Source organism: Falco cherrug, chromosome 7 (genome assembly GCF_023634085.1).
Source record: "Falco cherrug isolate bFalChe1 chromosome 7, bFalChe1.pri, whole genome shotgun sequence".
NCBI classification, from domain to species: domain Eukaryota; kingdom Metazoa; phylum Chordata; class Aves; order Falconiformes; family Falconidae; genus Falco; species Falco cherrug.
The window spans coordinates 38,641,790-38,668,854 of NC_073703.1; the positions used below are offsets into that span (position 1 = coordinate 38,641,790).

Here is a 27,065-nt window from a genome sequence, read left to right on the forward strand (position 1 = left end):
TGTGAAAGCACTGCACCTCGTCAGAGGCTTTGGGGTTGGTTTAATTCCTGCCTTTCTCTCCCCCGTCACTTTATTTATTTTTTTTTCTTACAGGTTGTCTGGCGAAAGCTAGGTGATGCTGCGAGCTCCAAACCCTCCATCAGGCAACATCTGTCAGGAAACCAGTTCAAGGGTCCCTTGTAGGAACACCGTCCCGAAGACTGGAAGGGGTCGATTCTGTGAAGACTAAAGAGGCAGAGCTCAGCATTTCTAACTGCCTGTTCTTGGGTGGTTGGGGTTGAGGTTTTTTCAGGGTTTCCCTTTTTTTTTTCCTTCTTTTTTTTTTATTTTTTATTTTCCCCTGCTTTTTTTGTAACAATAGTGTAAATACGGCAGCTAAAGGCCTGATTTCCAGGCTGTGGTGCTCTGGAACTACTGTTCAGTGGGTAACCATCCAATAATGCCAGACTTGCATCATTTGTATTGTAGTTCAAACCTGCTTTGTTGTAATGGTCTGTTTGTAGAATTAACCAACTCAAGAGAATTTCTAAGAGGAACAAGAAGAGAAGTCACTTGCAGAGAAGTCACAGTTTTTATCACTCCTGTCCACCTGCTTCTCAGTGATTTACAGCTGGGTTAGTGGCTCCAGGCAGCACCTTCCAAGGAAAACCCAACTTGAATTCATTGGCCTAACTGCCTGCCAAGCTCCTGAGCTGCTCACACTCATTTTGGAGGTCCTTATTTTGAAGAATGACATGCAACTGTTTTCACGAGGCGCTGTGTAAAATTTTGAGTGGCAAGCTAAAACCACTTGTACCGTTGTACAGCGGTGCTCCTCACACAGGCGTACGGAAAGGCTTGAGACTCCGTATCAGCTGTTAATGAACTGTTTTTCATGAACAAATGACACAAGATTTCTGCAGTCCTAATGTGAATGCAGTCACGTAGCCACACGCCAGTATTGCCTACAAATAATGGCAACACTTTTCCTGTAAAGCTTTTATTACAAACTAATTCAGCAGAAACTGCCATCCTAACAGTGCTTATGGCTTTCACAGGATCTTGGAGAGCAGCTCATCTTTCACATAAGGAAGATTTGGGTATTTTTTTTTTAATGTTCTTGCTGGATCCCTCACCTATACTGGTTCCTGTGTAAGGTAATCAAACCACCACCTTGCAGAGCTGAATAAAAACATAAACACGGGCTGTCAGGTGAGACTACTTCCTGCCATTCAAGCTTTATTTTTGTTAATGAACCAAAACGAGTGGGTTTTTTCTTCTTCAAATGGTTGTATATAAAACAATGGGACTTATATTCTGCTATTGTGGAGTAGCTGCTTGTATAGTGGTAAGAATTTGACCCCCTTCTTTTCCAAGATGTCACAGCAGCTGTCCCTGTATTTTGGTAGATGTTCTTTCCCAGTAGTCCAAGGAAGCAGGACTTGGTTATTATCTCATTGGTGTAAAATAATTTTAGAGACAGGCATGTGAAAAGATCAAAGCCTCCTCTTCAAAAGTTGCATCGATTCTAGTGATTAGTTTGAAGATTTAATGACCTCATACACCATCACTTTCTTTTTATTCTCCGTAAGAGTCAGTCACAGCTACAGACAGCTGAATTAGCTGGACAGGTTGAGCTCTTGACTTGTGGTATTATATTAACAAGGAGCACTGATAAAATACCAGGGAGCCCATGCTGCAAGTTATGAAAGGTAATTGGTCCCATGGTATACAATAAACCAGCTGCCCGGGTGAAGAATTTGCAGTGTCAGAGCCAAAATCTGTAACCAGCAAAAAAAAAAAAAAATAGAGGAGGAATACAAACAAAATACATAGTAACCAGTCAGAGTAAGCACGACTTCCTTGTTGCCTGCAGAAGGAACAATGTAACACTCCAGATGAGACGGTTATTCTGAAAAAACAAACAAGATCCCCTCCCAAAACACAGGTGCATACTCTCACTCACACATTCACCCATGGTTTGTTTCTTTCTGCTGCTGGAGGCAGTGGACACTGAGCTAGCTAATACCTAACCCTGTGGAGCCTGGAAAAATCCATTCTAGTCTGTCACCTTTAAAATATGGCATCGTTAGAGGAATCTGGATTTCTTCCTCTTCACTTTTTGTTTTGACCTGCAGTTTCTAGTCACCGTTGATCACTTGTCTTCCTCCTGTACAATTTATACCTTGAGATTTTCGTACCAGAAAGGGTGATGTAAAGCAGAGGCACCATTCTTCCTTAACATGTAATGTTGAACCGAGGTTTACTTTAATCTATCTGCTTGAAAGCCCATTTTAATTTTGGTGGCATCTAATCGCTGGATTAAGCAGAGAATTTAAGCATATTGGGAACAAGGTTAATTTACGTCAGTGAATTTTAACTAACGCAATGCAAATGTTGCCAGCAGTTGTAGAGAGTTAATTGTGTTGATGATATGCTTGCTATTTTAGGAGTATATTAGACTAGCAGGTCCTCTCAACAAGACAAGAGCTATACTAATCAGATTACTAGTCACACCAGCTATGTAATTCTCATTCAAATACTCCCTGCTATCGAATCTCTCTCATAATCTATTCAATGATTTCAAGCAAAGCTTCTTTTGTTCCACCTGCAGATCTCACCTACTGGGGAAAGATGCTGCAGTTGAGGTCCATTAGTGCTGCAGCTCCTATAGAGCCAGTTTTACAGGGTAGCCAGTAGTTCAGCTGAACAATCTTTACAGTGTTAGGGTATATCCCACCCACCCCACCCCACCCCCTTTTTTTTTTTTCCTTTTTTTTTTTTTTTAAGATCCTATTTGGCAACATTAATCTTCAGTGTAATATGTGCAACATCAATTTTGCATAAGAACATGACAGTGCTGTATGTTGGGGTGTTACTGTCCGGGGGGGTTTAGGCTTGCTACTCTTCATGCTTAGCTCCAATTGAACTATGAAGTGACTTCCTGGGGTGAAACGACGCTCAATGGCTTTACAGGATTACTTGGGTGCTCCATTTTCAGTTGTCTAAAAAGATGTTTTATATGCTTACTTAAATTCACTTACCTATGTGCTGAGCCTTCAGTGAAAACTACCTGAGGAGCTTTGTACAGTGGAAGGGGAGCATCCCTTGAAATAGCAGCCATTGAATTGATATATTTGGGGCGCGTTAATTTCCTCAAGATTAAAGCCCTGGGCTCTGCAATCCTCTGGCAAAGAAAGCATCCACTGTTTACAAATGGACTTTGCTTGCTAAGGGAAGTAAAATCACATCCTTGACTTTTGTTGGGAGTGACTGAAGTGAGCGGCGTTCCCGTAACAGTTTCTGGAATGCTGCGGTATAACCAGCTTCAGTTGGCTCTTCACACCAACAGTGGTAAGACTGCTGAGCACAACCTTGTCTGAGAATGGCACATTTTTATCCAAATATTAGATATGAGAAGAAATCAGTGTTAAAGTGACCTTTTATCTTTTTAGAAACTGTGGGGGAAGAGTACTACTGATCTTTTTCAAAGTGCATGACTGTAAAGTGATAAAATTGTATATTTTTCATAATGTGGGGAAAAGTCTATTTGTGCTGCTTTAGAAATCAGTTTAAAGTTTGATTTCTGTTAAACCTGTGATCTTACAGCCCTGCTATATTTTCTGTATATGATTTACAAAGAACTGGAAAAGTTAGCACCTGCTGTTGTGTATATAGCAAAATTCTTTAGAACTTAGCACGCGTTTTTACCTATTATTGAACCACTCTGGCTTTTTGGGGGAGGGAAAGTAATAGTACAGATTTTTTTGATAATGTGTGTAAAACATTCATTTGAAATATTTTAGTAAAAATGAAGTAAGAGATTGATTGTGATAGTGTATACTTCTAGTTGAAAAAAATAAAATACCTTCTTTTTAAATAAAACTGATGAGTAAGATTTGGGAGATCAGTGCTGAAATATCTTGCAGTAAGTACCATAGTTACAAATTCTGAACGAGTAAGAAAAACCTGGAAGCCCACTAAATTCAGAACCAATTTTATTTGGGTAGATGTGAATGAAGTAGTCCCATTTATAACCAGGATGTACATCACAGTAGGTTGTTACATTCAGACTTTCACACTTAGAAAATATATATATTATGTACAGCAATTTGCAAACAGGTGTAAACATACAATACTCTAAAGATACCAGTACATTCCAAACCAAAAATATCAGCAAGGCAAACACCTCAGTATTATTCCAGTCAGCTAGCGTTCAGAATCTCTCTTAAATAAAGTAGCTTTTATGCTTGACATAGTGTTGTTTTAATTATTATTCAAAATCAAATTTCTTATTGTAGATCAAATTTCATGATATCTGGCTATTTTGATACTCAAAAATAGGCACTGCTTTCTAGAAGGGAATTTTCTTCTTACTGACATAATTGAGCCAATATGGCTGGGTTTGCTAGTACAAAGTAATCCAGTGCTGGAATAACTCAAGACAATTAATAAAACTTAAGTCAAATGTATAACGTTAGAATAGATACTGCAAAGCTGATTAAAATCTAGAAGCCTATAACTCACCATAAACAATACTGCAAACAGATAAGCTAAATTTTCATTTCACCTTCTCATTTCTTCATCTAAATTATACAAATTACCCTCCTCTTCATCTTTACAATGTAGGTTTTGGCCAGCTACTCCTGCCTAGTCAACATAAAGGGATATCGTGCAAATTACCTCATGCTATCTCATCCACGTAGCACGTCCAAGTCCTGCTACAGGTGGCATACCAGGTGGTGGAATTGGAGGTGGTACAGGTGGCTGTCCACCTGGGGGAACAGTAGGTGGGGGGTAACTAGCTGGTGGCATTCCCAGCCCTGGAGGCGGATGAGGTGGTACTGCGTGAGTTGGAGGCAATCTCGGAGGTGGGAAATTAGGGTTGTATGTAGGTGGAGGAGGATATCCAGGAGTAGGAGGTGGAATATTGGGTGGAGGAAATGAAGTAGGGGGTGGAGGTGGAACTGGTGGTGGAGGGTTGGGAGGATAGACATGAGGATGATATGGTAGATGAGTTGGTGGTCCGTAGGCCGGTGGTAAAGCTCCGTAAGTTGGTCCTTCTGTTTTCATCATTGACTGAAGACTTTGATAACCTTCCCCTGACATGTAAGAATTTGTAGTAGACATCCCTGTAATATAACTGGTGGGGGGTGGGGGCGGGGGACGATGTGGCAGGGGTGGAGGTTGATGTACTGGGGCAGGATGAGCAGGGGGAGGAATCTGGACCTTTGGCATATCTACTGAGTCCACAGTAGTAGATTGCTCTGCTTCTCCCATTGAAACGGCAGTTGTCAAAGGAGGCTTGCGCTCTGGAAAAGAAAATGGCATTTATTTTTTTTGAAGGACAGTGGCAGTAACAGCTTCTGAATACTTTAAATTTTTCCTCCAGTTAACATATCAAAAGAGGACTCAATTCTCTAAGTCTCTATATGCCATATGGTATCCAGTCAGACTTTCTCATGTCACTAGGTAATAACAAAGCTCCGAGGTCAGCTTTTCCCACTCTAAAAGTCAAATACATCTTCCTTTCTTATTACTGTTTTCTTATAATCTAAGTATTGTTCTACAAACTGCAGAAATTAACAGACCGGATGGACAGAATCACAACTAGCAGATTTAAAAAGTCATGGGACCCAAGATACCAAAACCCTCTTGACCAGTGCTTCAATATATTCTTTAGTCCAGGCCTCCTTTCTACCTCTTTCATAATCCAGGAGGCGGCTGGGATTACCCTCTGCCTTTCATCTGCCTCCCGTGTTGGGAAATACTATTTGAGAATACAAGCCAAAGTGTCAAATCCTGAACAGTCAGTTCTAAACCTCTTTACCAAAAGAAAGAAAAAAGAAAACCAGAGGGTAAATAAGAAAGTATGATAGATTGCTTGAGACATGAAATCTGATAAGCTTTGCTCCACCAATTAGTTTCAGGGAACTCAGTACCTGGCAGTCTGGGGAAGTTAAATGAAAGGCCAGAGTTTTACAGAATATTATACTTAGCCATTTCTGGGAAGAACGTGCTTTAAACTGTCCCCTCTTTAAATAAGAATCTGATTTTTTTTTTTCCCCTCTTACGTAGACATTATAAATTAAGGAATACCACAATAAGAAGACTGACCTAATGGCAACATCTCTGTATGGTCATACAGTCAGTATTAAAATGCCCAACAAAAATGTTTGGGGCATCTTGACATCCATCTTGCTTGTATATATAAACATCTAAAACATTGTGCATTGTTCTTAAAGTTATTTAGAAGCAGATAGAGGGCACTCATTTCCAGTGACACGCAACAACCAAACTGACAGTGCTGAACAGAATTTGAGATAAATCCACCTTCTAGTACTTCTATTCATCTGGTCAATAAACATTCTTCGTTTTCATCTGATTTTTGTCTTTGGGGCTCTGAGGGAAAAGTTGGTCTCTAAAGACTGTTCTTGCAAATTTTCAGTACTTATCCAATGATTGCTTGTATAAACAAACGTTAAGAAGAAAATTTTAGAAAACAAGGGGAACAAATTTTTACCTGCCTAAACAGGAATTGCCTTACCTATGCAGTCATAATTTTAACAGCAAAATTGTCCCCTAAGACAGCTACTTAATTAGATCATGCAAGGTGGTATGCTGGCTGTGGTACCCATGATTTCAATGACTTCCAGCTCTTCAATTATAGGAGGCAATTACTTCCCCATTTACTCATTTTCAGAATCATTCTGGATGCAAGAAGTGCATTCAAGATTTAACAACTGGAGGAATAACGAACATGGTATTTAGAAGAACCCCTTCATTCTTAAATTATTTTAACAAATGGGAAAACCAGCCCTACTATATTTCAGAGCACTGTTTTTCTCCCTTGTAGCTCCCTGTTAGAAGCTGTCATGTTACAGTTACATTATAGACCATGCTCTATAAAACATTTATGTCGTATTTAAGGGTCACTGGAAGGACAGCTAATGCACCAAGGCGCTGGAAGCACATTTTTACAACAGTACAGTTTTATTTTGCAAACATAAGGCATGTGTGCAGTGTTGAAAGTCCTCTTCTGGGACACAGCAAAGAAAGTATCGCCCTAACTGTTCAGAAGTTACACACCTGTAGAGTTTCTATACTAAAGGTGCAACATGAAGGACTTCTGTAAGACAGCTGGAAGCTGCTCTAGTAATACAATATGACATCTGCCATCCTTTTGAGAACATAAGTCCCTTTTTGCCTGCTGGTGACAGTTTTAATCTTCTGGGCCTTTAACAGTCACAACTTGGTTTTGCCTTTGTCCACCTAGGGAGTCTTGTTTCCATCGTAACTTTTTTGCTTCTGTCTGGAAAAGCCTGTGCTACCAAGATGAAATTCCCTCTAGAGCTTATCTACCTAACACTTTTACCTGCCAAGTTGATTACTCAAGGCAACAACCCCTGCCCCCAGACCATTACCAACATCTGCAAGTAAAGCAAGGCAATTAACAGCAAGAGTAAGTGTGCTTAAGAAAATAGAAGCTTACCTGGAGGTGGATGTGCAGGAGGTATTGGTGGATGTGATGTTTCAATTTTAGGAATTTTAGATGGTGGTGGTGGTTCTAAAACACATTTACAAGTTCCTAATTGGCTATTGCTCTGCAATATTTTCGAAATTCCAACTCTGGTCTCATGCTAATCATTATCATATCATATTACACTATGCAAAAGTACAGTGGAAATCCTATATACTAGATATGTTTAATAAAGAAAACTAAAATCAAATCTTTGTATAAAGTGACATCAAATATCACAAGTCTTCCAAAAGAACACAAGGCTAGAAGTTCAAGCTATGTATTTTTTAACTAGATACAATTGTCCTGGTAACAGTATGTAAGTGTAGATGAGCACATGTACATTTTCTAACACAAAATTCTAACGTAGATAGTTAAAACAAGTTGAACTATGCTCTGCTAGGGGAATGTGTGTCCAGAAATCAAACAGAATGGCAACTGCACAGGAGAGAGGAGGGAGAAGAGACGGCTCTCTGGAATCTATCTGGCAGAGCCAGAGTGAGAAGTGCCAGACTTACTTGGGAAAGGTTGCAGAATCACATCCTTGCTATCTTAAAATACATTGTTCCAAAAGAGCAAAATGAAGGGAAAAAAACCCCAAACAAACCAAAAAACAACCAACCAACCAAATGAAAAGAACTAGATGTGATCAGTGCAGTGTAGCATTTCTTAAGGCAGCCTATATATTTACACAAAACGCCCTTCACTCACAGCCATGCCAACAACTGACTACAAATGTTCACCAACAGACTTAATGTTAGTGCAGCTTTTCATGACATAGTACCTTCAGTCACTGCAAGGTCCCACAGCTTGCTGAAGAACTACTCCAAATGACGCACGGACTTACACACTGAGAGTTGAGTAGTTGTTTAGTAGTTGACTTCTACTGAACAGACTGTATTTAAGGGACTCTTAGAGCACAGTTGTACTCCATTTTCTCAAGTTTTGCAGTTCAAAACATTTTAAAAATAGTTACAGTATATATTTAGAGACACATTATTAGGATCAAAATAGGTTACAACCGCCAAGCCTGTAAGCAAACAAGCTAAGTGCACGTCAGCAGATTACTTTTTTTGCTCAAAACAGTAAAATGAAAGCAGTATGATATTAACATTTACCTGTTGTCTTCGTTTCTTCTTTTGGAGATACAGCCTGTTTAAAAAAAAGAAAGGAGAATTAAGACCATTGTGAAATACAAAGCATTTTAAAATGGTAACAAGCGAGACACATGGGAAACAACTTACAGCCTGCTGAAGAGCTTTTGTACAGATCTGACTAAATCAAAACCAGTTTCCAACTCGGAACTAGTTTCCTCCTCCCTCCCCTAAAAGGAGGCAGAATAAACCGTTTATTCATTCCTAGTTCCTATATTTTTATTAGGAGGCTACAAATGTCCCATCTCTTTAGACAGATGCAACACAAACACTGAACAAAGTCAAATCACATTGGGAAAGCCCAGCTTAACTGGCAGAATGAAAGGACTGAAAAAATAGCAGCTATTTTAGATCCAGCATTTCCTGCTGTTCTCACTGTTGAGTACTACATCTTGTTTAATTTATTTATCATCCACTGCACATACGTCATGGTCCAGTACACTGCTCACTGAACTGAAAGCAAGAGACTTGGCCTCTGTTCCTAATTCTGCTTTGTCCTGTCATTCAACCTTTGCCAAAATCACTTCAGTCCTTTATGCTTTATTTACCAGGACAGGAGGGCAGTGAAAGTGTTGCTCAGTGTAAAACATTTCAGAAGCCTTCAGATGGAAAGCACTGTATAAAAGCCAAATGTTACGCCAGAAAAAAAATAAATTCATGCACACAAAGCAAAACCACAAAACCTCACACCACTCTTCCAATCACCAGTTTTTGGTTGTTGGGTTTTTTTTATTGTTGTTGTTTTGTGGTGTTTGGTGGGGGTTTTAACAATCACAGACAAGGGAGTAAGAAAAATCTTTCCAGTTTACTTAGTCCAACTGAGGTTGCTAGTGGATGGTCTCTGAGAAAAGCAGAAAACCTAACTGAAATTTTAAGTACAAAAAGCTTAGTTACAAATGTATTTAAAATTAATGATAAAAGTCAGAGGGGTACTGTGCACTTCTGTACACTGTACAGCTTCTCTGTCTTTTGAATGAAAGAGTTTGTTTTTAAGGGACTATTTGCCTCTAATGGCTTTATCCTCACAAACTGTTGCTCAGTTCCTATCACTTCACTTTCCACACAAGAATGGACATACATTTCACTCCAACTTGAACAATGTATTTTCCTTAATTCTGATGGGTATTCTCAAGATTTTTGCTGTCAATACAAAGGTACCCAAGGCCTGCATGAGGCTACCCCATTCTTACATTCTTTTGATACCCACTTCAATTCATCTCCAGCCACCTTCTGGCTGCTTTCCTGCTTTTTAAGGACAATCTTTATCTTCCCATTCCAAACATACATACTTTTCTTGGTAACTCTCACAGACTCATCTGCTGCCTTCATTTTACTTGGGTGGTCTCTTCTCTATTTTCTAGCACTAAATTCCTTGCCTGTAAAACTGCATGCAAACATTAGATCTCCCCACACTTCCAAACAGAAGCAAGTCTCCACTACTTATTGCAACATTTCCAAAAAATCACTCATTCCATGAAGTCAGTTGATCACTTCAAGTGGCAAGCAGTTCAATTGTTGTGCGTTTGTTGACATGGAGCGACATTCAGAAAATAACGTTGTTGAGGTACACCATTAGAACAGAAATAGCAACTGGAGCCAAATAGGTCAAACAAGCAACAGTTTAAGCTGTATTTATGCTAAAGGGGGAAAAAAAATACCAAGAAGCAGCAAAACCAAAGCGTATACAAATTTAAATCACTTCTCTAATAATGGCAGCTGCTGAAAGATGAGGGTTTTTATGGTCCTTCTACTGCATTGTAGTTTGTATTGCTCCAGCCATGACATCCCAGGGTCAACATTATTTATTAGTAGACCTATTGTTATTTAATACTTTCATAGTAAGATCAATCCATACTACAATGGAACTATTCTTTCAGTGCTGTTTTCATATGCGTTAAAATCATTCCCACTAACAATCTGTAGTTTAATCAAATTAAATCTACCATTTACTTTTACATTACATTTACATTTAATGATTCACCAGTGTATTTTTAGTGAAGTCAACTGTACGTTCAAGTGCTGTTCACCACTAGTGATGCAGAGGATGTGCAGATGCTTTAGATATCTGGTATGGGTCTCTACGTCATGGGCCAATCCCTCAGCCGCTTGAAAGTATCTTGGCACAGTAGAAGGTAATGGAGTTATAAAAGTTCATGTAACTGGGAAATCTGGCCTCCAGGAACAAAGTGCATTTATCTTCTGTACAAACCAAAGGGGAAGCCATGCAAAGCCCTATTTATAGAAGGTGGCAAACATTTTAGGTAAGGTTTATGGTAGATCTCGCTGTAGAACATTTTAGAAGCACCAAGTATATCTTTCAAACACTATACATATTGTTCTCCTAGACTGCTTTCTGGAGAAAGAATGACTTCAGCTTGACACATTTGCTTTCCTCAAATCTATGCTGTTTGTGCTGTTCTACAAAACTCCTGATGAGTCACTCTGATTTATATTTGTTCTGGATGCCTGCAGTATACCAGGACTTACCTTCTTAGCTGTACTATTCAATTCCTTAATTATTAGGTGATGGACCTCAAACTTAATTTCAAGAAAAGGTAAGTTGCTCTGATGGCTTGACCACAGGCAATTTTTAAAGAACAACTGACAGTATTCATCCAAAAGGTATAACTTTTTTTGTTATATATAAATATATTTATATATATATATATATATATATAAAATGAGGTACTTCATTAACACATGGGATGGGCTGAAATCAGTAGTACTGCAGAGGTAGAGCCTTTACATGAAAGAACAAGCATTTACAACAACTTACAATTAAATGGACACACACAGAAAAATCCAAATTGTTATTTATAGTTTCTGATGTGCCAAACTGTCCCAGGCATTTCTATTGAATAAAAATAGGGAAACAGTTCCCTACCCTACAGATCTGACTAGTCAAGCAGAATTTGTGCTGATGGTAGAAAAAGTATGAAAAGAAATACATACTACCTAAAAAGAGCTCTCCCAATTTTCAAGCTAACAAACTCATTTTATCAGCTTTTTATCCAGAACAACTCAAAAAAGTTCAGTGCAAAAACTATACGTTTCAGGGGAGATTTTTTTCCTCTAGCAGTAGGCCGTATCTTGCAATGACAAGACCAAGGTTTTACAGAGTTACATCTCTCTCTTTTCTAGGAAGCTGCTATCATGAAGATGCTGCACTATTCCAATTCAGTTTCATACTATCATCTGTTGCTTCTTCCTGGGTTTTTGTTTTCTTGGGGTTGGGTGGGTTGTTTTTTTTTCCACCTTGATGTCTGTTCTCTAGTTTGGGCATGCATTAATTACAAGTTAGAGCATAAGCTGTAAAAGCTGTACAGAATTTACTTCCTAAATGGACTTGTTCCAAAGATTTTACTTTTGAAAACAGTCCTCTTACTAAATACATGCAAGAAGATTTGGGCCACACTTTTAACACTTTTTTTTTTTTTTTATAACTTAGAAGTGAAAAAAAAAACCACAAAAAGTGCAGATTAAGGTCTGAAAGCTTCATTTGAACTTGATGACTGTGGAAAAGTACTGAGAGTACTTGTGATATTATCCAACTGCTAATGTACCTTCTTATTTTCAAAGATGAGGTGATAATACATACGAAGTGAGACTTTAATGTATGATGCATTTATAGGCTTCTACTGTTAGTAGATTATTTTGAAAGACTTTTTCTAAGAATTTTTACATACTTTCAAACGTCACCATTCCCTTATATTTGTAATCAAAGACCAGAGAGTCAAATAATGTCTTCATCAGCACTGTGTCCCTAAATCAAGCCTGCTATACAGCGAAAACAACAAAATTTGATAGCACAGAACCACAAACACTTAGAACCTTATTAGCTTATACTAACTTCAGTGTCTCTCCACTGGTTTTGCCCCATGTGGAATAAGGATATGGTATGCCACAACTATAATGGCTATTCTACACCAACACACTTGCCATAAAACCGAGAGAAGTCTACCACACAGAATTAATTACCAAGCTCATTCTTAAAACACACACAAGTCTTCTGCACACTGCAGCCTTTAAACCAAATGGACATCAGATCAGCTTGAACTGATAAAATGCAAGTTAAAGTTAAACTTACTGCTGGTCTTTTAATCTGTCTAGGAGGACTTGACTGGGGAGAGGGTTTTTTAGATTGCTGTGCTTGTGTTTGCTGTTGCTGCTGCTGCTGTTGTGCTGACTGTTGCGACTCTTTTTGCTGCTGAGTCTGTGATTGCTCTGAACTCTGGGATTGCTGGGATTGCTGTACCGTAGGTGCCTGGGGTGTAGATTGAAGAGATGGTGGCTGCTGCAACTGGTGAGGAGTATGGTGAGGCATTTGCTGTTTCCCCTGTGAGTATAGATCCAGGATCTGATGACAGATGTCTTTGGGGAAAAAAAAAAAAAATTATACCTCCATAATGTACAAGTGTACATTCGATACAGAATTATCAACTGAGATTTTTACTGGACATGAACTTCAGAAAAAGTGATTGCAAGTATTACTTATAATGACCACAGATTTGACTTCTTTAAAACAGATTATTTTTCAACTGCATTTTTTAGTTTCTTCTGCCTATGCTGAACAATACATAGATGTATTTGCACACCTTTCAGAAGAAGAACAAGGTGTCTTGGTATTAATATAACCTATGCCAACATTGCGTGCTTGGAGAAACAAGTTACCATAGAACTACAAAACAGGACAGTAATAAAGTGAGTGAAAGATTGTATGTTAAAACATACATGTCCAGTTAGGCCAGTCAAAAAAGTTTCAGGAAACTAAGTGAAGGACTAGTCCTAAATTCTTTTTCCAACACATCAGGAGCTAAAGGTCTGTAAGAAATCATGTAGGCCCAACATAACCAGGTGCAAGAGCAGCACTCAAGGCAAACTTTTCTAGAAAAGCTAAATGAGTTCCTTCCACAAGTATTCACTGATGCAGCAGCAGAAACCGAAAAGATTCCCATTTACAGCCCTCTTTGACAAGGATTCAGCAGAGGATCCATCTGAAACTGAAGGAACTCTGAAGAACACCATAATAGAAACATAGGAAGTAAGCACTTTAAAAATCATCAGAACTGTAGGGTATTCACCTAAAAGTTCTAAGAGCAACAAGGACTAAACCACCTGAACAGCAACATATATGTTTCACTTGCAAAAATCCCTTAGAACCCAATGCCAGACTGTTAAAAGCATCACTTTTTAAAAGGTTCCTAAAGCAATTTATGGAACTAGAAACATGCTTAGCTTGACATTTGTACCAGGTAAGTCAGTAAAAACTGTAATGAAGACAAATTAGTGGCCACATAAACACAATTTTCTTCACAAGAGTCAAGGAAGTTCCTGCTTTGTTTTATGAGCTTCCCAGGGTTCTCTCCCTCAGAAGGACAAGCAGCAGGTAAAGATGAGCAAGACATACACACAATGGGAACAGTATTAAGATATCTGTATTGATGAAAAAAAAATTCTGTAATTTGCTCCCAATCAGAATTCACACACACACCAGAATTCATCCCTCATAATCTGTTCTTCAGTTGTGGTACACCATAAAAAAACCCCAGCCTAGCATAATCTGGTTAAAGAAGTCAAACATCAATGATAAAACCACTGGAAAACAGGCTCCATTAGTTTCAGTGTTCATAGAGCTGCTTATCTAAACTGGGGAGAAGGGAATCATTGAAAAAAAGAAAACACACCCCATGATAATTTAGCAGCTAATTAACTGCGTTATAAACTAGACAAGTCATAAAGTAAATATTGAGCAGAAGGCTAATCATGATAACAATATGCTTCCAGACTAAGCCAGTTTGATTTAAACCTTAGTTAAGGCATAGCACAGGTGACCTGAGCTACATACTCTACACATGATTATTTTGACTAAAACCTAGATAGAAAGCAATCTGCATTTACTTATGACCTAGGTCACACAGCTAAAGGAAATTCTACTGTTTGTGGCAAATGCATTTCATACCTTCCAGAACATCAACAGGAACATCTTGGACAAATTGCTCCCACCATCGTCTGTACATTGGTTTTGATGTCCACTCCTGTATTTCAAACTTACACAAACGGCCTGCTAAGTACATAACTGCAACAGCTATAATCTCAGGTTCCCACTGCAGTGACAGCGTAGTGCAGAGACTAGAACATAAAATAAAACAAAACAAACCCTGAAGGTAATTCTGATTGTCAAAGTACAACACTTTAATCTATGACAGCTATAATTAACAGAGCATAAAACTGCACCACACTAACATCCGAGATAATTAAAATTAAGAGCTTTGTTAAACAAAACAGTTTACAAATCTGAACTGTTTCTGCACTACTGCTATCGTGAAACAAGGTAATTTTACACAGATAATACAAAGGGCATACACCTACAGAAGCTATATACCACATAAGAATATTAAGTTTGGAGTTTCAAAATAGAAAACCTCACACTATATAGGTGTGGAGGAAGAAGGAAAAGACAGCATATTCCAAGTATGGCCCACTATATTCCACTGTAGTCTCACCTGTAGTGTGAGACTAAATATAGTGTTCATGTTTGTTGCTACGGAACAGAAACGTGCTGTCACTGCATTACATTAGTTAGGGGTTGATGCCCACATTAGGATTTCAGAGTTTCCAAATGTTTTTCAATAAAATGTAAACAAGTACTAAAAAAACCCCCACAGAACAGCCAGCATGAATTTGTAAAGCAATTTGTCAAGCACGATGCAAGTTTTAGGTATAGCTGTAAAAACTGTAAAAGGTTCTCTTTTGAATAGCCTTTGTTAAAGCTAGTGCTAAAATAACTGCTATTATTGGTATTAACAAAGTTCCTGTCATAATCAAAGTTACTGTTTCCTGATACTAATTTTAAATTAATTTTTTTTCCTTTTTTTCTTTTCCCTTTTTTCTTTCTTTTTCTGCCATAGATTCTGTAGCATAGGATCTGCTTAGAAATTTTTAGATTCTGCTAGTCAGCTAAGTTTCTGCAAATTCACTGATTAATTCATTATTATATCCTTAAATTCATCACAACAGTAGCCTAGACAGTGGTTTAAATCCATTTTCTCTCCAGTGGGCTACATGTAACTGAAGGCCAACGGGATACTTGAACACTGGCAGAATCAGGTCAGCAGTAAACAGTACAAAAAGACACAAGAACTAGCTCTTAAAAAGATGATTTCTTATTATTACTTTCATGACATTTACTTGCGGGGTGTACTGTGGCTGTGTTAAGACAAAAGCCCCTGTTCTAAGCGCCTGCAGTGCAAAGTACAGAATTATTTCCCCAGGATCCTAGAAAACAAGTACAATTCTAATATAGTGCTTATTAAGTAAGCACATGACAGCCTCTCAAGAAAAGAGGTATTACCCAAAACAACTGCTCCAACTTCATACTAATGTTTTCCTGACGTGCATTTTCTTTAATTATGAAATTTCTTGAATTGTCAAACACCACCTAATTCCCAATAGTGCCCAAAGTTTGATGGATACATAACAGAAGTTTTCCATGACAACCTTAACAGTTACTGTCAAGCCATATTTTTGCTTCACCTGTAAGATCATCACCTCCAAGACTGACAGCAGCTGAAGTAAACATCTCTTGACATGTAAATATGTTAAACAACATTTTGCTCAAGTTAATTTGGAGAGTTTTGGTGACATCTACAGAATTCTGATCCACACTGGGCTACTTCAAATTAGGCATAGGAATAAAAATGCACCTCCTTTAATTGTGTTCTACTGCTGTAGGTACGACTGAAAGCAATCTATTCAGCATTTCTGAGTAGTTCAGGCCACTTACATATGTTCCTAAGGGTTTGCTATGGAAATTAAAAACTACATTTAACTGTCCTTGGTGAATTAACCTGCCCAGCTCTGTAGAATCCTTCTTAAGACCACCAAAGTGTATTGAGTTGTTTTGTTTTAGTTTTTTTCCCAGTATCACATTATACATGAAAAGTGCTTCTACACACACTCCTATTAATTGATGTGACCCTTGTACTGCAAATCCATTATTCAAGAAATTGTAAATCTAGTCCTAAAAAAATGTATTTCACACTGAATTTAATGGCTAGTTTACTATTACCAAAATATTGCTTTAAAAAAAACCAAAATACTGATCAACATGATGGAATTGGGAAGTGACTTCTTTTCTCAGGATGTGCCACATCTCTCAGATTGGGAAAGAAGCAGCTTCTATCCCGGAGATCTGTAACTGGGTTTGGCCCTTTCAAACAGTAACTTTTTTTAATGCAGCACTAAACCATTATCGCTAAAACTGCAAAGGTCTTAATGGCGTACTTCTGTACTCATCCTAGATTCCCTGCTCAGTGGAACTATCACAGTAATGATGAAAAGGAAAACAGAGGAACACAATCAATAAAACATTTAACAACCATCTGCCAAAGAAATATCTAATCCCAGAATGAAGTATGCAGTAGTAATTATTTCACTGTCAAAAGGTGTCCTAGAAATACCTTACCTGTCATTGACAAATGTCCATGCCATTTGAACCAGTTTTTGAATTTTATTTTTGTCTCCTGAAAAGCAATCAGAAAAGTTTTAAGAAATAAAATTAGGAAGGACAAACAGTTTTGAATAGAATATTCTTGCACTCAATGTAAATTAAGTGCTGAAAATTAGTAACAGGCATTACTTGCTCACCCTGTAATATTTTACCTTTGAGTTGTTTGGCATACTTGAGAAGAAACTGGTATGGATGTTCCACTTGCAAATCAAACTTTATTGTTTGTAGTAAGATTCTTTCAAGGACCATCACTTCTTCCTAGAGAATGTTACAAAGTAACCACAATATTATTCCTTTTACTCACAAATATTTTATGCTGGTATAAAGTATGACTACATAGCATCTCCAGGCAAACATGTCTGTCAGTTTTTGCTTGGTTAGGTTTGTCTCCCAGGAGAACAGAAATCTCTGTAACTTAAAACATTATTTTAAACCCAGATACTACTACTTCACATTTATTTAAAGTCACAAGAGGGAATGTGGTGTTTAAAATTCCTATTCCTCCACGGAGGAAAGAATCAAACCAGACACAGCCTGAAAGTGCCACACATACAAAATCACAACAAAAAGGTAAGCTCTTACCACATTTCTCTCCACAGTTTCACATCCTTCTGCTACTTATAATAAGCAAATTTTGAGAGAAGCATAGTTTTCCAAAGTCAAATACTCTAAACAGGAAACTTCTCAGTAATTTTGAGATGTAGTTCTCCTACTTAAGATTTGCTATTAATTACTTCCTAAAATAACATTAAGACTGTCAAATATGATTTACGGCTTGATGACATTCCTAACTCTGACTGGAAGTACTCAAACTTAATACGCAAAATAACATCAGAATTTACATGGAATCAAACGTAAACCTTTTATACAAACAATTATCCCAGTAGGCTCCCAAAGCTACTTGCGTTATCAAGAATTATTTTCATAGTTACCTATCACATTACACAAAAGAGACATAAATGCATGTTGAACGTATAATTTGCTGTAGAGTAACTGAAAATCAGCCAGTGCTCCAATGAATGTGTTTCACTGCTGGAGTTCAGTAGGATGAAATGAATTATTTTTACCTTTGGGTCATCTCCAAACTGTCCAAACTGTACATCATTTAGCAAGCTACGAGCTGTTTTAATTATATCTTTACATTTCTTAGGTGTCTCTTCAACTTTTCCTGCTAGGAAGAGACAGCAGGCTCCTGTCACCTAAAAAAGAAAGTGCTTTCAAAAAGTTGTCTGCACGTAGATATGCAATACAGTATAACACTGTAAAAGCACTGACAGTTTCCATTAACAGTTCTGCAGAAGTTTCCCAGGAAAGATTTAATGAGCATAATAATTTCCGATTTTATTATAGTGTTAATTTCAGCTTTTACTTTGTCAAAGGAAAAATACAGAATCTGGAGGACTGTCCATTTTATACAACTTTATTTCAATGTCATAAACACAATGCAGAGTTTGTCCTGGTCCAGCACTGTTTGTCAAGCAGTTTTAAGATGGTATTGACACTTCTTTTTTTCTTTTAGACAGTACAGGAGTGCCAGCACTATAGCTGTAACTCTTTCTAAAGAACAGTATCAGCAAGACACTACTGCAATGTAATGTAAATATATTTCTAAGCATAAACAGAAATATGTAAACAAGCAAGAACAGCGTATTTTAAGTTGTAATGATTTAAAAGATAAAATGCTTATTTTTCATCACTCAAGAGTTGTGGCCAGCAGTAGTACCCAAGTAAAATATCATCATTTCTGATGGTCCATGCATAGTGCAATCACTGTATTAAGTCATCAATATTGTAAATACTTACATATCTTGGGAATTGTTTGAAGGAATGAAACATATAAAACCGATGGAAATAAATTATTCCGGTTGCTAGAGTATCGTAATGTCTGTGATGTAGAATAAGGACTTTCAAACAGAGCATAAAACAAATTTAAAATCGAACGTGCACAAAAGAAAAGATACATTTTGCTGCATCAAGTAAACACTGCAAGTAAAACAGAAGCTTTAGGGAAAAAAAGCCACAAAAACCCTTAAGGCTTCGTAAATACTATGATTCAGCCCAGGTGAAGTTGATACCTGAAGCATTTATTGGAAGTGTGCAAAGTCCCAATCATGTTTATAGGAGGATCCGTGCATGGTCGTCCTTGTGTTAAACCATACCTGCCTCAGGAAAGGTCAAAACCAGGAGCAAGTACATGAAGGAACAGAGCAATTTTCACTTCATATTAAAGTGCTGGTGTGGAAGAAAGTTACTACCTATTCACACCTACAAATGCAAATAAAATCTGGACATGCTCCCTGCTCTTCTCCTTAGAGAAGAGTAAAATTTCATCTTCACCAGGTTTTATTAAGCAGAGACTTGAGAAGATTAAAAGAAGCATAGGAATATAGGAAGCAAAAGTTTAAGCGGCAGCCTGTGAGAGAGTGGGACAGCGGTGAGAACTAATATATACAAAGTTGAAAAACCCAACCTAAACAAAACCAAAACAAAGAAAAACAAACCCCAAAAACACAAGAATGGGGAGGCAGAAGTTAGAAGCCTCAAAGGCAAAATATGTAGAAAAATGAATGAAAAATTCAAAATTTGAGATAGTTTCATGTAGTAAAAGACTGAGTTTCATAACTGCCAAAAGTTATCCTTAATTGGTAAGTCTGTATCACTTACTCCTCTACTGCCAAAATGATTCAGCTGAAACCTTGTTTACCCAATGAATGGATAAAAATCGTGTAGGAAAACTTTACATCAAAAGGCAAAAAAACTCAAAAAGATTTTTGATTAAGAAACGTTTGAACAGCTAACTAAACATGACATTTCTTGTGCATTTCATTCTGAAAATCCCCATTCATAAAGACATTTCATAACAACATGAGTTTAAAGGATACAGCCCTAAACGCGTTCCCACATCAAATATGAATCTGGCCCCCTCCCTGCGGTATCGTGCCTCAGTAGCTGGATCAAGCCCTTCTAGCTGTGATGGTGTATGTGCCAAATCTTTCTTATCCCAGTACCAACATGGCTTTGTATGGTCCAGGTTTGCCAAGTTTACAGAAGGGCTGGAATTTTCTTTATTCTCCTTCATTTATTCTTGCTTTTTAAGTTTTCAAAAAGGAAGTCTTCAGATAGTCACTTCAGAACCTTTAAGAAAATACAAAAGGATTTCTTTATAAATGGCAGGGACTTCCCACACACCCACTCAAAGATGAGTAAAGAGTAGTAGTGTTTAACCTTGCCCACTGGAAGGGACTTTTTCCATGCTCAAAGACAAGCAATATTTAACCTTGCCCTTATCCTCCCCACATACTGCAAATTCAATTCAAGAAGGAGACATAGGTTATCTTTGCTATTACCCGTTTAATAAAGAAATGTCAAGAATGCATTATCAACAATACCTACTACTTCTTAGGAGAACAACTTTCACCAGCTTTGTCCACAAGATAAGGAAAACCCATTGGTGGTAGCAGCAAAATTGGAAAAGCTGGGGGGGATGGGGTGTCAACTTTCTATTCATAAATAGGAAAACACATTCTTTAGGGCAGCCTAAATGTTTGTTTAATTACCCACTTGGTGGAGACCAATTATCCATGGGTGGTAGGATAGCAGAAATCTCTTGCCAAAAAGCTTTGTAAAATGGTCTGTACTTGTACTACTTGAAGAAAAAAAGTAACAAAACTAGTGTGTTCTTTCACATACCAAGATCAAGACAACTAACGTGAGTCTGTGCGTAGGGTAAGCTGGCATCTAAAATCATCCCCAAAACGAGCCAGTTGATTATGCTCAAAGTGTAATACTTTCTTGTGTTTACCAGCATTTCCATATATATTTACACCACAAAATTCTGCAGGAAACATTCTGGTGTTTGAGTTATGACTGATGTTCAGCCATGTCTCAATTTAAAGGCAGAATGACGACTGCCTTGCTGCCTTTATTTCAGGCACAAAACTACTCTTACGTGATTCAATAAACTACAGATACTATGCGCAAATTACTGCAGTCATCTGCAAAGGTCTTCATAAACAAGTACTGATTAATATATGATGCAATATTTTTCCTCCCAGCAAAACACCGGAAGACCCAAACTTAAAACTTTTAAAATTAAGCTGTTGATTTTCCAGATGTTTCCCTTCTGAAAATGGAAAAAAGATCACATGAACTGCCAGAAAAACGATGCCTGCAATCAGCATCTCGTCCAATTCCAAGAAGTTTCTCTTTTTCAGAATAAAGGAAACAGTCTCTGTTCCACGTTGGTTTAGGAAGAACCTTCACACGTAATGGTACCGGTCACGGACCAGTCCAAGCTGTCACAAGTAAGTGTATGGCAGCTTAAAACTATTTCCTGAACCAACAAAAAGAGCACCGTGCCACGACCACGCACTCCCATCACATTAACCAAAGCAGCGTTATTTTTCACAACTTTTATGATTCTTCTTACAAGTTGTTTTGCTTCCTAACACTCTGAACAGCGTCCAGAGTTTTAAAGCCCAATAAACACTAAAATCGCCCGAAGCGACGAGACTTGCTTCTATAAGCAGTGAAAGCACTTCCGACTACATCAGGAATACAAATCATCAGCTCCGGAACATCCTAAGCGAAGCATCCCGAGCATCCCAACCCAAACCGTAACGACCGCAAAGAACAATAAAAAGTTTTTCTTCTGCCTTTCTGTGCATCCCGTAACTACGGACAAGATCCCGGGAGCCGGACCCCGGCGTTTTTACATCCTACCTCCGGCGATGCAGCCCACCGAGAGTCCAGCCCCGACCCCAGGGCCCCCACAGCGACGGGGGGGCGTTCCAACTCCTGCCAGGCGCGGCCCGGCCGCCCGCCGCAGCCAAGACGGCCGGTGCCCAGGGAGGCGCTCGCTCGCCTCCCCGGCCTGCCCGCTCCCTCCCTCTCTTCCCCAGGCCCCGGCCCTCGCCCAGCGGGAGGCCCGGGAGGGCGGGCGACCGCAGCCCCCACTGCTGGCGCCCCGCGGCCCCCCCGCGCCCGCGGCACACTCACAGGCCACGCGTGGGAAAGGAGACCCCACCGGAGCGCGGGGCCTCTAACGACGGCGCAGCCTCCGCGCCCTGCGCGCCGCCATGCTGCGAACCCGGCCAGGCCGCTTGCTGCGTCATTACGCCGACGTCGCAAGGGCACAGCGCGCGAGGACAGAGCCGCTGCGGCCTAACGGCCAATGAGAAGCAGCAACCCCCACCCCCAGCCAATCCCGTCTCCTGCAGGAGCTGAGAAGCAGGCGGGCGACGTGCGCTCGTAGCCTGGAACGGACCAATCAGAAAGCCGGAAGGAGAAGATTGCAAGCCTTGGAAGCCAATAGAAACCTGTAGGCACGGGTTAAATCGCAACTAATGGGGGAGCTGCCATGCCCGTTTTTAAGGCCGGTAGCGAAGGCGAACGGGTGGTCGCTGGGGATTGGCTGCCATGAGTCTCCGAGGGGGTGGGGCCTTCCGGCTGGACGCCGTTCGGCCAATGGCGGCGGCGGGGTGCGGGAGGGGGCGGGGCCGGACCGCGGGCGGGGCCGGGCCGGGAGTGCGGGGCTGGGGCGAGCTCGGCCGCCGCCTCCTCACCCGCGGGCAGCGGCGACCGGCGCTTGGGGCTTGGGCTCCGCGCCACTCCCAGCAGGCGAGGCAGGAGCTGCCGCCGCGCGGGAGGTAAGGCGGGGCTGAGCCGGTCGCCCCTCGGCCAGGCCCCCCCCCCCCATCCCCTCGCCCCTATGGGGCCCGGGTCTTTCCTCGCGGCCCTCCGCGGGGCCGCGGCCCGCCCCACCGCCTCGCTTCCCGCGGGAGGTGCCGCTTTTTTCGGACACCCACTCCGCCGCCGCCTCGGGGCAGGCTGCGTGGGTCCAGGCCTCGCCGCCCCCTCCTCCTCACCGCCCCCCAACCCCCCGGCGGCGCCGGCCCCGGCCTCCTCCCTCGCCTGGCGGGCCGGGCGCCCGTTACCCCACACGCGGGGCGCCCACGCGTCACGCCCCTCCGCGTGCGGGGCTGCGCCCGCCCCTTCCCCGAGGGGAGCCGCTGTGGGGGAGCGCGGCCGGCCGCCCTCGGCGCGGCGCTTCCCCCTCCCACCGGGGGGCCGGGGGGGGCCGGCGCCGGGTCGCCCTCCGGCTCCGCCGCGGGTCGCTCGGTCTCGCCTCAGCCCGCTCTGCGAGGTTTAAAGTCAGCGAGGCGGTGGCATTAGCGACTTCACCCTCGTTTCCCGTGTCCCATCCTCCCCGAGAGGCTGATCAGAAACCAGAGTAAAACAAATGGCTTAAAACTGCTTTCCCCGTGATGTAATTCCTTTTTTTATATGTGACACATTTTGAATACTCCCTACTCCTACTCCTGCAGCTTCCCAGGGAGCCTCCCGTACCTCCAGCGCTGGGGTCTGGTTCGGGAGCCTTTCTGCCGGAACGTGGCTCCTCGGAGAACTCCCTGGCAGGGAAGGAGCGCTCTGGTGTCTCTCCTTGTCTCGCCCGGTCTGCAGCCTGCTTCAGTAAAGGGGTTAAACCTTCAGAGGGGAAAAAAAGTGGCGTTTAAAATGAGAATAAATAATTTAAACTGTTTATCTGCAGGGGTGTTACTCCTGAAACAGCCTAGGTGTTTCAGCCTCCCACTGCTACTACAGCAGCTGCCGAGACGGAACTTCTTGTGAGCCCTTCCTTCTTACCCGGCAGCACTTGCTTAGACTTGCTTAAGCAGAGGCGGTGCGTTACGTTTGTCTTTAATTCTTAGCAACTTCCTAAATTTTGAATTAAACTGGCATTTAGGTTTTTACCCGAAGGCAATATTTAGCTGTTGGGACAAGCTCAGTTCTTCCTTTTGGAAGTTGTCGCTTGCAGCTAAGTTCAAGGCTGCTCTTTTCCCAAGCTTTGTGTCTGCTCTTTTGGATGGACTCATCCTTGGAACATAAGTGTGATCGGGAGCTAAAGCTGAAAGCAAATTGCCTTTGAGCAGTAAACGCCTGTCTCTTCGAGTGATAGCTTTGTTTTGTGAAAATTGCTACAAAGTTACCTTAATGTCTGGCAGGTGTTTTCTGCTTTCAGTTGGTTTGAGTTGGTAACTATAACCATAGTATTTTGTAGGTGACTAAACTACTGTAGCATTCTGCATGTCCAGTATCTGATTCCTAGTATGAAAGGATAAGGCAGAGTACAAGTTCTCGGGGGGGGCAAAGGCGTGATAGGGACAAAGGTGGGGGTGTTCCCTGATATTTTCGCTCAGTTAAGTAATTTAATATGGTAGAGATTCAAGCATGCTAGCTTGCGGTTTAATAGAACTTTCAGTTAAGCTTAGCAAGCTGGATTGAAGTATATGTTGAAGTACAGTTGAAAATACATCCTTGGCGTGGTGTGCCTAGAAATAAATTTAGAGTGTTGGGGAAAGAAATGCCACAAACCCTGAAATCGTTTGTATCTATGTTACTGTTCCCAGTTAGAGATGGCCTGATGTGTAGTTGAAGTCAGCTAAGTCTTGAAATAGACTTCCAATTCAGTGTGGTACATACTTTAAAAATAAGGCATATTATGCCTGGCTGAATGGAAAAGCATAGATCTTGATGATATTTTTATTGTAATAAATATATTGAGCTTAGACATGTCCTCTGTATCTAAAGTATTACATACTTTGTGGTAGTGGTGCTGATTATACAGTTAAACTGATGCACTGGGTAATTTTCAGCAAATGAGGGTTCTAGTGGTTGCTCTTTGAAAGAAAGAGGTAGCTTGAGAGTATTGGGAGTGTGAGTGATCTTACTGCCAGAATGTCAGAGTGCTCAGTGCTTGTTAAAGGACACATCACAATGCCCATAGCTTAAGCATCAAGTGTTTTTGGAGGCCAGGGCTGTTCTATTAGGTCTATCCATGCTGATAACTGAAGTCAGGGTGACTTGCTTCATTCTGAATTAGAAGTTAGACTTTTATAAAGTGAGGTTAATATTTTCGAAATTAAAAATGTTTAGAAACATGAAAATAAAAACAGTACATTAGTTATTTTTTCACTAATTCTTTTGAAGAGAATTTGGAAAAAAAATCTGGGAGTCTTCAGGAGTACCTAAACTCAAGCAAAGAAATGAAATTACAAAAGTAGATTGGTAAAGTGGTAGAGTTGAATAGCTTCTTTTCTGCAAAGAGTAAATATTATTATTTTTTCTGGTCAAATAGTGTCAGAGGAGCTGGTTCAAGAGAGGCAAGGGAGTTGTTAATCACTAAGAGCGAGCTTTAGTTGTTTCCTGTGGGGCAGTTAGTAAGCTAGCTTCCCTAGAAGATGATTGAGGTGTTTATATTAAGAAGCACTCCTGCCTAAGAGAACTTTAATAGAAGGTGGGGGGAGATAGGGGCAGTCCTATAGTGATTAATATAATAGTTCAGAAGTAGAAAGCTGATAAGTGATAGTAATTATGAAATTATGAAATACATACTTTTTTTTAGAATGTTGTCTTGGATATAGCCATTTTATTTTGCCCTTTAGCATTTTGTTACCTTCAAATTAATAATTTCTTACCAGAAGTTGATATTTAATTTAGGAGTCAGTCTTGTATTTAGCATCTAACTAGATTCAAGAGTGGGTCATGGCTGGGGGGAGAATGTCAGACTGATCGGATGCTCAAGATACTTTTTTTTTTTTAGTAGATTAGGAATAAGTACCAAGTCAGAATATTGTCAGGATGTCTTCTCTTTGATTCTAATTATTAGACTAAATGTCTTTTGCAGCTTGCTTCCCAGCAATTAGCTAAATTTGTTGGATTTGGTGTTTTTTGTAAGTGCATCAAATAAACATTCAGCTGATTTTAGTAACCTCTTTTGATATTATTCTGTAGAGTGGCTTCTTCCCAGTATCACAGTAATATTTATATACTGTAATTCTTTCCTTAACCTGAAACCAACATAGGCTTAATAAAGTTTTCTTTGCAGCGTAGGTGTTTGCAGTAGTGGTTTAATTTTCCTCTTTTCCAGGTGATTTAGACTTGTGCTAACATTGATGAACCTCTGTGATTGTACAGCTTTTTATAGCAAATAGGGGATTATTAAATTCTGGCCATGCTTTGCCACTAACTTATTAGAGACACTTCAACTACCTAGGCCTGGTTGCCACTAACTTATTAGAGACACTTCAACTACCTAGGCCTGGTTTTAGGTGTCTAATAATGTTTTAACCAAGGCTAATAAGTGTCAAGTATGAGAAAGGACCTCTGAAATCCTAATAAAGTACAGTAGGAGTTCTTCGCTGTTCCACAAAAATGCCTCATTAATGTTGTCTGGCCTTAGTCTTGTGTTTGGAGCTACACTTTGAAGAGGCTTGTTTCTGTAGTAATTAAAAGGCAAGTTCAGTGCCCAAAAGTGTTCTAACATTGCATTCCTGCTCTTGTACTTCCTCTGCTGTAACCTTCTTTGCTCCCTTTTTCTGTTTTTAGCTACTCTGCCCTACATCAGCTCTCGCCTGCATCTCTTCCACCAAATGACTATTCCAGTTGCTCCATCTATCCCTCGCTGTCCTTTACCACGTCCCATACTGTTCAGCAAGCCTACTATATACTTTTTATTTGTTTGAAACGAGGGAGAATTAGTGCTGAAGTCTTGCATTTCAGTTCTGGGATCTGTTACCAGGCTAGAGAAGCAGATCTGTCAGTTGCCAGGAGGATTCCACCTGTCTTTCTAGCCTGGACTGAAGCATGCTGAGATGTGAATGACTGTGCTTAAGATCAGTATTATCTCTAGTGAGTACATGTGAACAGGTGTTTACATGCTCCGAAGCTGGCCACATCCAATACATAAGGCAGATATAAAGCAAAAGGCATGTTTCTGAGACTGTAGTTGCTAATATCCTATTAAGAGTCAAAATAGGATATAACTTCTAATTTGAGAGAATTCTTTTACGTTTCACAAGGACTTTTTGAGCCCAAAGTTAAAGGCTGTTATGTATCAGGGTAA

The 27,065-nt window shown here is 40.2% G+C and overlaps 3 protein-coding genes across 9 annotated transcripts in view; 2 read left to right on the plus strand and 1 right to left on the minus strand.

Moving 5' to 3' along the window:
• The window catches only part of CCDC85C (coiled-coil domain containing 85C), a 115,788-nt gene extending 111,558 nt beyond the window's left edge, over positions 1–4,230 (plus strand). For both annotated transcript variants that reach the window (XM_055716827.1, XM_055716826.1), the window contains exon 6: positions 94–4,230. In XM_055716827.1, coding sequence (XP_055572802.1) covers positions 94–183 — 90 coding nt within the window. In that variant the 3' untranslated portion in view covers positions 184–4,230. The remainder of the gene's footprint in view (positions 1–93) is intronic.
• Positions 3,961–23,658, minus strand: CCNK (cyclin K). Of its 4 annotated transcripts, none has more exons than XM_027804931.2 (11): positions 23,510–23,658; positions 20,044–20,296; positions 18,965–19,046; positions 18,229–18,360; positions 17,314–17,419; positions 17,117–17,174; positions 14,612–14,781; positions 12,740–13,023; positions 8,617–8,650; positions 7,472–7,546; positions 3,961–5,291 (listed from the first exon to the last, which is right to left on the minus strand). In XM_027804931.2, the coding sequence occupies exons 2-11, from the start codon at positions 20,238–20,240 to the stop codon at positions 4,669–4,671; spliced, it is 1,761 nt and encodes a 586-aa protein (XP_027660732.1). In that variant the 5' UTR covers positions 20,241–20,296; positions 23,510–23,658; the 3' UTR covers positions 3,961–4,668. The 4 variants fall into 4 exon arrangements, with proteins under 4 accessions (XP_027660732.1, XP_055572799.1, XP_005438912.1 ...); XM_055716824.1 differs by lacking the exon at positions 23,510–23,658 and adding an exon at positions 22,160–22,306; XM_005438855.4 differs by lacking the exon at positions 23,510–23,658 and adding an exon at positions 20,723–21,090.
• SETD3 (SET domain containing 3, actin histidine methyltransferase) overlaps positions 22,662–27,065 on the plus strand; it is a 63,785-nt gene continuing 59,381 nt past the window's right edge. The window contains exons 1-2 of one of the 3 annotated variants that reach the window (XM_055716820.1): positions 22,678–22,809; positions 23,712–23,843. The gene's annotated coding sequence lies outside the window, so the exon portion shown is untranslated. Of the gene's footprint in view, positions 22,810–23,711; positions 23,844–27,065 lie in introns of all 3 variants that reach the window. The other 2 variants (XM_055716823.1, XM_055716821.1) reach the window with 2 other exon arrangements.

Excerpts from the sequence above, each read along its gene's own strand:
- CCNK (XM_027804931.2), bottom strand. The coding sequence starts at position 20,240 with ATGAAGGAGAATAAAGAAAATTCCAGCCCTTCTGTAAACTTGGCAAAC. Across the intron at positions 17,175-17,313 it reads GTATGCCAAACAACTCAAAG|GAGACAAAAATAAAATTCAA; the intron begins GTAAAATATTAC and ends ATTGCTTTTCAG. Across the intron at positions 14,782-17,116 it reads TGGACATTTGTCAATGACAG|TCTCTGCACTACGCTGTCAC; the intron begins GTAAGGTATTTC and ends TTTATGTTCTAG.